Source organism: Pomacea canaliculata, linkage group LG6, assembly GCF_003073045.1.
Source record: "Pomacea canaliculata isolate SZHN2017 linkage group LG6, ASM307304v1, whole genome shotgun sequence".
Classification (NCBI taxonomy): Eukaryota; Metazoa; Mollusca; class Gastropoda; order Architaenioglossa; family Ampullariidae; genus Pomacea; species Pomacea canaliculata.
The window spans coordinates 21,126,620-21,137,511 of NC_037595.1; the positions used below are offsets into that span (position 1 = coordinate 21,126,620).

At 36.5% G+C, this 10,892-nt stretch overlaps 1 protein-coding gene across 1 annotated transcript in view; it reads left to right on the forward strand.

The window, feature by feature from the left end:
- The window catches only part of LOC112566046 (importin subunit alpha-7-like), a 17,843-nt gene continuing 6,951 nt past the window's right edge, over nt 1-10,892 (forward strand). The window contains 14 exon segments of the mRNA XM_025241973.1: nt 1-126; nt 1,636-1,776; nt 1,958-2,044; nt 2,450-2,546; nt 2,811-2,902; nt 3,153-3,284; nt 3,606-3,672; nt 3,675-3,693; nt 4,121-4,220; nt 5,493-5,656; nt 8,192-8,270; nt 8,446-8,571; nt 8,826-8,953; nt 9,181-9,356. Coding sequence (XP_025097758.1) covers nt 1,645-1,776; nt 1,958-2,044; nt 2,450-2,546; nt 2,811-2,902; nt 3,153-3,284; nt 3,606-3,672; nt 3,675-3,693; nt 4,121-4,220; nt 5,493-5,656; nt 8,192-8,270; nt 8,446-8,571; nt 8,826-8,953; nt 9,181-9,356 — 1,399 coding nt within the window. The 5' untranslated portion in view covers nt 1-126; nt 1,636-1,644.

Below are 10,892 nucleotides of genomic sequence, written 5' to 3' on the forward strand. Positions count from 1 at the left end.
ATACTCTTACATCCGGCACATGCTCAGTGGGCTGCCAGCTTCGAGGAGGAGCGTAAAAAGTCAGTCTGAAAATATTTATACAATTACTTCCTTATTTCTTTGTATCGAGTGATTATTTTATCAACGGTAAGTAGTACATCTGAAGCGTCTTATTCGTTTAAGTCTATATATTATGGAAATGTATTTCTTCAAAACAGAATAATTCGGAGTTGCGACGTGGTTCAGCTTGCCAAATTTATCGATTAGACGTCCTACCGTAGGGTCACATTATGCTTAGCTTCCTAGAAATCGCCTTGCCATTTCAGTTCTATTGAGTGCAACATTTAAGAGAAGCCACCTCAGACGAGCCATCAAAAAGGGGATTATCGGTATATTTTTTATCATAACGTAAAGAACATGGAGCTTGATTCTAAATTATGATTAATATTGAAAATTAGTAAAATAAGAGATAATAATATGTATTGACTTGTATGCTTCTGTACAACTGATGTGACATTGTAATTGTCATTATAACACATTCAGTCAGTGTCGGGCAAGGACTGCGTTAACTTTTTGTGTGTGTGACCTGTTTAATTTGAATGTTTCATTTGCATGATGCATGACATAGGACTTTTGACGCGTTAATGTGACTTATTAAACTATTTTGTCTTGAGGGTTACGATTTTTACTACATTTAAGAAAGTCGTTCCAGTGATATAATTTATAATGTTTTTATATTTTGCACAGCATAAATAATGTATTTATGTTAACGCATTACAACTGTTCAACATAACAACATTACAACTGAAAGAATGCCTCTTGATGATAATAAAAATGGCAGTCTTATCAAATGTTCATAAATGGAATTTTTCTGTGGTTAGTCTATAGGTAAGACTAAGTAAGCAAAGTAAGTATCTGTTACAAGAACATTCCTAAATGCAGTAAAGAAAGCTTTCAGTCTAACAAAGATTATATCATGAGAATATAGCCCAAAAACTATCAATTATTTTAAAATTGTCATTGATAGACCTTTATTCTTATGCCAATACAAATGTTAAGAATAATTAATGAATGAAAAGTTTGACTCCTTTATCAGTATCAAGAACATAAATCAGGACAGTTTTGACAACAGATTTTAAGTCTTTCCTTATGTAGAAACATTCTTGTTTGTGATTGGAGGCCTATTTCTATTTAGTTATATGTTGTGAAATAATAATGTCCATTAAAAATACAGTGAGGATTAGGTTTCCTGGGTACAGATCTTGTGTTGGGGTATTCTTTTTCAGCATGTGATATCTGATTATAGAGCCGTTGTTATGGCTTGTTATAAATCATCAATTCGTTCCTCTTCTATACAATAAATGTTAGCAGCTAGCTGTAAAAACAACACACTGAAACAAAGTAAAGACAAAGGACATTTGGGTCTCTGCACCATAAATAAACTTAATTAGTCCATGCTTAATTAGTGTTACCTACTGTGGATAGTAAGAATATAGACTAAACAAAACCTAGAGATTTGTAATAGAATTAATGCATATACTCATAATATGTACAGAATTGTAAACAAAAAGCTTTGAAATCTTACAGAATTAGACACAAATGACCATATGCTAGGATTAATTTTCTGACTTTTTTAAGAATTTCTAAACTTTTCAGCCTAGAATAATGTCTGAAGCATCTGGTCCTGCTAACCACCGATTGAAGGCCTATAAAAACAAGGCACTTGACACACAGGAATTGCGCCGACGAAGAGAAGAAGAAGGCATTCAGCTCCGAAAACAGAAACGAGATGAACATGTAAGAGTCTTTGGGGACATTCTTGTTTTGTTTGTTTTAAATAGAAAGATAGGCACCAAGGAAAGCTATATGCTTTAAATAGGAACAATTTAGAGTATTTGATATTGTGGCTGCGCATATGTGCTATGAGCAAGTTATATTGTATTGTGTGATGACCATTAACTGTTGTTTTTATCTTCAGCTTAACAAGAGAAGAAATGTTTCCCTTCCTGCTGAGAATGATGATATGACACTGGGGGATGTACAAGAGCCAACTGTATCCTCCACGGTTAGTTTTTCAACATTGTTTAGGTCATCCTTAATATCATTTGCTTCTGCCTTTGTTAGTAAGTCCTTAGCTTTGCTTGTTTGTTTTTTTTATTCTAGTGTGTCCCAGAAAGATTGAGTATGTTTTGTTGTCATATATTTCAACATTTTAATTTGTTTAAAATATATAAAAATAACATTCCAAATAAAGCATATGCAGTTTTCAGCTCTTGGCTTTTGTTGTTGTACATGTACCCCATTTTAATGTAATATTATTTTATGTATTAATGTGAAATAGCAACACTACACATTTTTCTTTTTGATTTTTTTATTAAGCAAATCTGGAATATTTTTCAGAGCCTAATAAATACTGCAACAGTGTATTGAACAGCTGTTTTGTAAATAATTTTGTCTAATAATCTTCCAGGGAGGTATCAGCCCTGAGATGATACAGGCCTTGTACAGTGATAAGCTAGAAGAACAGGAAGCTGCAACACAAAAATTTCGCAAATTGTTATCCAGAGGTGAGACCTCAAATGATGTATATGCTTTTATGCATTGAGCTTGATTTATTATGCCAGTGATTCTTTGCAAGAGACTTTTTGGTCAAATCTGAGATTTTCATATCTGCAATAGGTGACAGAAGTGAAAATGTTAATTGTTTTACAGAAATCTTGTATTTTTGGAGTTTTATTACATGCTGTGAGTGTTGAAGGACATGTGTAAATGATTACTTTGTTTGCCTAAGCAATTCACTGCTGACTATAACTCCTGTTAACCATCTTCAGAGCCAAACCCCCCCATTGATGAGGTAATACAGACTGGCATAATCCCACGTTTTGTTGAATTTCTTCAGAAAGAAACAAGCTGGACATTACAGGTAAGATATTGATCTGAGGTAAAAATAACAGATTGCTTGTAAAAAGGTGCATATCACTGAAAAGTTTGCTGTCTTTTACTGAAAGGTTTACTTGTTGGCATCAAAATAATTTTGATTTCACCTAGTTTATGGGAAAATCTTTGGCTGTTGATGATTTGATGGGAATGGGATCAAGAGAATCTTCACACTTAGTTTGAACTTTTTTTTCTTGTCTCTTTCCACTGCCCTGCCCTCACATCCCTGTCTATAGTTTGAAGCGGCATGGGCCTTGACAAACATTGCCTCTGGCACATCAATGCAGACTCGCATCGTCATCAATGCTGGTGCTGTTCCGATTTTCATTCGTCTTCTTGGCTCAGAGATTGAGGATGTTCAAGAACAGGTAAATGATACATATGGGAGTGTAGTATAAAAATAAAATCTGTGAAATTTTAATTATACTTTTTTCTCCTGAAATGTTTTGCAGTGTAACAAAGCTCCGTTTAAATTTATTTTATGTCCATCTCTGTTGTAGCTGTCTAGACTTAGATACAAGACTTTGAAAACTAGCTTTTTTTTTTTTAAGGTATGTCAACAAAGAAAACATTAAGAATAAGTTGTGTTTTGAAATATGTAAAGTGACTGATAGGGGATTTGCTTAGTGCTCAAAGTATCAACATTGCTTACTAATGTTCTTTTGTTGTTCTCGCTTTATTGTTTGTAGGCGGTTTGGGCACTGGGCAACATTGCAGGAGACAGTCCTGAGTGTCGGGACTATGTGTTAAATGAAAACATCTTGTTCCTCTTTTACAGTAAGTAATTGTTAGTGTCATTACATCTAGATGCTTAATGTGAACAGATTTTGCCTGCCCAAAATCTCGACAGGAAGGGCTTCAAAGTAATGAGTCAAAACCTGTCAACTCTGATTTGGGTCTCAAGTTTGTTTGTAATGCATGCATTTTTCTGATCTCTCTTCGTGGTCTGAAACTTAATATGGGGTTGTTATTCTCAACTTTTTTTTTTAAAGAGAAGCTGTCATAAGAAGGCCTTAGAAATCTATAAATAATTTCAAATCAGCATCATCCTTTATTATAAAGCATTTATTTCCATTACATAGAAAAAAAAACTGCTTATTTCTGCATCCATATATATGATTATATGTGCATCTACAGTTTCACCATGAACATGTTCAATTTTTTTTCTGTTCATTTCTCTCTCTGTCTCTTTCCCCCTGCACAGACTGTTGAGTAAAAACACGAGTCTTTCTATGACAAGAAACGCTGTGTGGTGTCTCTCCAACCTCTGTAGAGGGAAAAACCCACCCCCAGACTTCAGCAAGGTTAGCAAGTCCTCGCTTATTTCATCTTTCTCTTCTTTCTTTGACATCTTAAAAGTCCATGGGATTATTCACACTCCTTGATATCCAGTGGTGCATTCACAATGCAGGTGATGTATTTTGATATTGTGATAGGACATCAGATTATATGCAAGGTAAGTTCAGATTTAATTGCACCAGGTTAAAGCAGAACCTATGATATGGAAAGTTCTGCCTCCATTTCATAGGTGCTTAAAATATTTTCTTCACGGCTGCTTTAGCAAATTTTGCAGGTAAGTTACTTGCCTTTATTACTGTCCATACCTGGCTGTTCACCGAAACATTTTCATCATTTAAAAGCTTTTTCATATTTACGCCTCTATCGTAGTGCACTAGTATGTTAAATAGGGAGGGCTTATCACTTTTGCTGTAACATGCAGTAAAACTGTCACAAAGCAAACCATGTGTTGAAAAAAAGTTTGCATGTGACGAAGGTATAGCAAAATATCCAAAGAATAAGGTTGAAAATTATATGTGAAGAACTACTGAGTAGGAATTTAGAATCACCTTTATTGTTAGGATGGACCTGAAAAGGGATATCAGTCTTGATTACAGGTTACAGGATTAAATTTATGGAACATTATTTAGAACTACTTTTTATAAACAGTTATTAATTTTTCTTACATGCTACAATGACGGATTGGAAAAAGGGACATGTTATATGTATTTTTATCATGTGATCAGCCTGCGTTGGCATCATTCTTGTACAAAATACAAATTGCCAAAATATAAAAAATGACCATCTATTTGTGAGATGCAAGCTTTCTTAAATCATTCACAGAAAGGGGTCAAGACATGGCATTGTGGGGCATAGGTATGCTTAAGGCTACAAACGTTTGAGTAGATGAACCTTGAAGTCATATCAGTGCCCAACAATGAATAGTTCTTTTCAGCCTGTCTGTGCATAGTAAATGATGGTAATCAGAACTTGCTGGAACCTGAAGTTCCTGCTGAACAGTTGCCATATCTGACTAATCTAAAATAAATATTCTACTGTTAAAGATTTTGTAACATTTATACAAAATATAAATAAAACATAAATATATTAAAAGGTGCAGAGATATTTTAAAAGAAAACGTGTAAACTTAGTTTGCTGGTCTGAGAAAGTTGATACTAAAGAAACTGTACAACTAGAAGATTTGTTTTTTGGGGGGAGGAGGTATATAACAATTTTCCATACTGTTTGATTTTTGGATTATGTCCCTACACCTGTTATTTTCTGTTACACATATTTAGGTGTCACCAGCTTTGCCAGTCTTAGCTCGATTGCTGTTTCACACGGACAAAGATGTGCTCGCTGATGCATGCTGGGCACTTTCCTACTTGTCAGATGGACCCAATGAAAAGATTCAGGCTGTGATAGACTCTGGAGTATGCCGGCGACTTGTGGAACTCCTTATGTGAGTCTTTTTATGAATTGTTTGTGACTGTTCAAAATACTTGGACCAAAAGAAAAAGAATTGAAAGGCATGAGTTAGGGTTTAAGTACTATAAACATCTGGGAACAAAAGATACTTTTGCCATTGCACTACATGTGGAAGGGTTGAATGCTTGCAATTATGGTCAAAACATTCAAAGTTACTTTCATGGCACCAGGACAGCTTGCTAGTGTACATTTTTGCAGTAATCATTCATTAATGTTTTTATGTGTGTTAGGATGTGTGGGTGTGTTTATGCATTAGAAAAGTGATTGTGTTCATATACCTGACAGACCATAACTTAGGTTATACAATGTCTGCCGACGTGTCTGCCGACGTGTCTCTTGATAAGCATGTTTCTAACATTAGTCACGCTGCGTGCTATGAACTCCGAAAGATCAGCTCTATTCGCCATACTCGGTCCACCTCAACCACCAAAATTCTCATCTTCTCATTTGTTCTGCTAGGCTATTGCAACTCTCGCTGGCTGTCCATAGTACTTCATTCACAAGCTTCAGAAAGTCCAGAACTCAGCTGCTCGTCTTGTTTTTTGGACTCGCTAATCTGAACATGTCACACCACTTCTTCATTCTCTTCATTCGCTACCAATTAAAGCTAGAATAGACTACAAGCTCTAAACTCTATGCTATGAATTCTTTGATGGCTCATACCCTCTCTACTTTACTAAAATCTTGTCTATCCACACTCCTGCTGGAACCCTTCGCTTCTCGTCAGACCTGTATCCATCTCTCCCACCAAGACAGACAGACATCAGACATTCTCTCTTTGTTCTGCTGGGCAGTGAACCCTCTTCCACATCACATTCGCCACTCGAACTCGAAGGCTACATTCAAACATTATCTGAAAACATATCTTTTCACTAAGTACTATCCCTGAATTGCTATCCTTAACTCCTTTTGCAGTTTTGTCTGTCATGTGAACTATCATGTAACTACTCCATCTCTACATTTTTTATAGTACTTATCTCTCTTCATACCTTTATCCATGCATTATGTTCTACTCTTGTACTTCATCGTTTTGCTTTTCAGTGTGCCTATATATATCTCACCCTCCATTGTCTGTTACCTAATGTTCATTTATCATTGCTGGTCAGCACAGAGAGAGCAACCTATCTTGGTGGTGATGCTGTGTGATACAAGAACATATTTTTATTATTGACATTGTGTGTTCCTGTGTGTATGTACAGTGCTTAGAGCCTGGATGGTGCTGGGGAATGGTGCTTTATAAATATGATTTATTATTTTTAAGACAGTCCTTGACGTATATGCTCTGAAGCCTACTGTTTCAGTATTCTTGGTTTTTAAGCCAAAATGTGAACACTGACCCCAGGGAACAGCCAGGGCACATGGGCAGTAGTTAGGGCATCAACTTAACTCTGTTGTTAAAGTTGTCCTTGTATTTGTGGGTCCACGATGGTGGTTAGGTGGTCAGTACTCCAGTTGACACTCTTGGCACACCATGACTTTCGCTCGAAAGTGTTTATCCAACTGTCCTTTGTTCATCTCACTTAATCTGCCAACCACGTCGGAGAGTGACAACTGCTCTCCCGGCGGTCAAGTCAAGCCTGTCCCGGTCCAGTAACAGACACCTGGTGTCTTCGATGACAGCAATGCCATGTACAGCTGCCAAACAAACACCACCTTAATGCAAAGTTCTCCGGTCCTTTGGAGTGCAGGTGAACTCAGCAGATGTTGAGAATGTTGACTTCTAGCAGCCTTGGCATCAAATGTCTACCTCTCACAGGTGGTGAAGTCCTGTCTGCATAGTCCTTTGATTTTCACAGCAATAGCAGGCAGTCTTGACAGTTCCTTGTCACTGACTCACCCCATTTCTCAAGGTTCTCTAACCCAAGCATCCTTCCTCCAGAATCCTGCCCTCTTCAGATTTGGTCTCGAAGTAAAGCTGAAGCTGTAGTTATTTTGACTTCTGACCAGTTTCTCCGTTCACGTTGACATCATGCCAAGAAATGTCTTTCAAGGTTCTCAGTGCCCTATTTTATTTCATACATTAACACAGACACAATGAGGGATGTCATTGGTCACTTATCATCCAATCATCAAGTAGCTAACACTGACAAAAGAAAGACCACTTTACTGACCCTCTGCCCTGCCTACAAATGGCGTGGTGGACATGAGACTAAACCCCCTCCCTATCAACCTAGCAGACAGGTGTTGAACCCCCAAAGTGTCAGCCTCTCCCTATTCACTGTAGATGCCTCTGTCAGCCAGCTGGTCACACGGCATGCTGTAACCACTTAGGACTGTCTATCCCATGCAACACCTACACTTCTACCCCACTTGGCACCTCTACACTGGCACATATGTCCCCCCTTCCTTGCCAAGGGGGTTTCAGGCTTGTTAACAAGCTACCCTAGACTCCAAATTGGGGCGATTGTTACTTCTGCATTAAGGTTACCACATGACACCCACATTTTTTGTCAGTCCTGTTGTTTTGTCTATGATCCATCCAAAAGACAATGACTTTTTTTGCATCCAGGCATAATCATCAGAGTGTGGTTGCTGCAGCTTTGAGGGTTGTGGGTAATATCGTCACTGGCGATGACTGTCAGACACAGGTAAAGACACTTATTGCTCTGTTTAGCAAAAAATATTCCTTTGTGAAGGCAGAAATTTCCATTTTTGCATGAACAGATCTTTGCAACAAGTAGATGCATTTTTATGGACTTGAGATCTTTCTAAATATATTTTCATTAAATGCCTCAGAACATTTTTTAAATGATTCATTTTCAGGTAATTCTCAACTGCTCTGCACTACCCTGTCTTCTTCACTTGCTTAGCAGTAACAAGGAATCCATTCGTAAAGAGGCATGCTGGACCATCTCCAACATCACTGCTGGAAACCGTATGCAGATACAGGTACTGCTTTCAGATTTAAAATAAGCTGCTTTTTAATGTTTTTTACTTAGATTAAGCTTAGACTAACATTATCTTTTGTACCTGGGTAGTGGTGCAAAGAAAAACAGGCAGTCAAGTCAACCCTAAAAAGCAGGATGAAGCAGATTTCCACATGGTAATTTATGGTTACATAAATATATGGAAATGTGTTCGTTTCCTTAATATTTTTAGTTGATAGTAAAAATAAGTTGTAATAATTTTTGTGTTTTCTTCAGTGTGTGATAGATGCCAACATTTTTCCTGTACTTATTGACATCCTTGGTAAAGCTGAATTCAAAACTCGTAAAGAAGCAGCCTGGGCCATCACCAATGCTACATCCGGTGGCTCTCCAGAACAGATCCGGTAAAACATTCTTTCCTCTTCCTTCATGTTTCTTAAAAAGTAAAGATACAAAAACAACGTAGCACAAACATGGGGCAACAGTAGCAAAGAAATGTTTTTTAATCCCATTCTTTTTATTTATTTTATTTTGGAGAAGCTTTAAACAGTTGTTTACTATTCAGTAAAACATTTAACCTTGTATTTTATGGAAGTTGGACACACTAAGAGTACTGACTTTCTTTGTCTAGGTTCCTGGTGGAACAAGGCTGCATAGCACCGCTGTGTGACCTATTGACAGTTATGGACAGCAAGATTGTGCAGGTGGCACTCAATGGGCTAGAAAACATCCTTCGCCTGGGCGAGCAGGATGCTAAGCAGAATAATGGTGTTAACCCCTATGTTGTGATGATAGAAGAATGCTATGGTGAGTGTGAGATGAAACAGAGTGTGTGGGGGAGGTGGTGGTTTTGGAAGAAAATGGTACAAGCTTCCAAATGTGATAAGGAATTTTATTTTTGTTTTAATTAGTTTTTATATGAAGGACATCGACTGTGTAGATTTTAAAATTTTTTTTTTTTTTGCTGAAGATGTGTAGCTTGTTGAAAGTGAGGAGTGGCTCAAGTAAATAGCAGTTTTGGGGGTGACCTGGTCAGATTTTAAATGAAATCAAATTTTTTACATATTATGCATTAGGTTGACAGGCATTTTTTTTTTCGTGCTAAATAAATTTGTGTTTTTAACTACTCTCACCTATATTCTTTTAAAGCCTTTTGCTGATACCAAAAGTGGCTTTTGTTTGAGCCTTGGTTACACACATGACAGTCACATAAAGTCTGACATAGAATCAGTTTTCTCTCCCCTAACAACCATATGAGAAATGTCTAAGCTATAAGTAGTTTTAAAGCTATTTTCAAGTTTCCTGGGTCATTGTGTGAAGAATAGTATGGCTATTAGCTTGTTTGGTTAAGAATTTGAAATCATGTGATCCAATTCATTTGTACCTCTAGCAATGAGTTCTTCCATTGTCTGCAAAATGGCTAAAATTTGTTGATTTATTCCATTTCAGTCATGATTAATGCTCAGTGTAATGATTAAAGAGTGAAAAGAATAAATCTCGATAATAGGAAATATTTTCAGAAGTCGCATATCCAAAATGTAGTGACTGCATGGTGTTGGAAAATACCCACATGCTGAAGTTGTGTCTCAGTGCAAGTAAAAACCATTCCTGATAAATTTTGTTTTTTAATTTTGAAAGCATGATCTGTTATCTTTTTGAAAATTTACAATTTTGAAGATTTCAAATTATAGTAATGAAAGATGGTGATGTGAGAGACTATGATTTCTGTTTAGCAAGCCCTTGAATATTTTCACTTTTGTCTCTGACTAAAACCATATCACCTGGGCTATATCAAATTCTCACCTAAGTCAAATCTACCCTGTTATTTATTTTACAATAACCTCCAAACTAAGGAATAATGACGACAAAGGCTTTTTTTACTTAAAAAAAAATCACTTTATGCACCATTGTATGATTTGTACTTGAATGGGTGTTTCCAAGTAGCCATTTTAGTAAGATGATGGTGGCTTAACTAGTTCAAACAACAGGTGGCTTTATTGGTTTGGGTTGCCATGACCAGTAACCCAATGAGCGAGCAGTCTCTTTCAAAATGTACTTTCTTTTATGTAATATCATAATATCATGTCATATTCCAAAACCCTTGTGGCTTTTGTAAACTAAAGACGGTGATCTAAAAGACAATCTTAGAACTTTCTGATCTCAAGAAAATTGTAATATGGGGTTAATGGCTGGCCAAACACAGTCTGTTTTAAAATGTTATTAATTTTTTTCAACATTCAACCTTTGCATAAAAGTTGTAATAGAGCTTAAACAGTCTGCCTTAAGTCTTGTTGGGAAGGTAATTGTAATAGAGATGACGTTTATATAGCAAAATATGTCTAT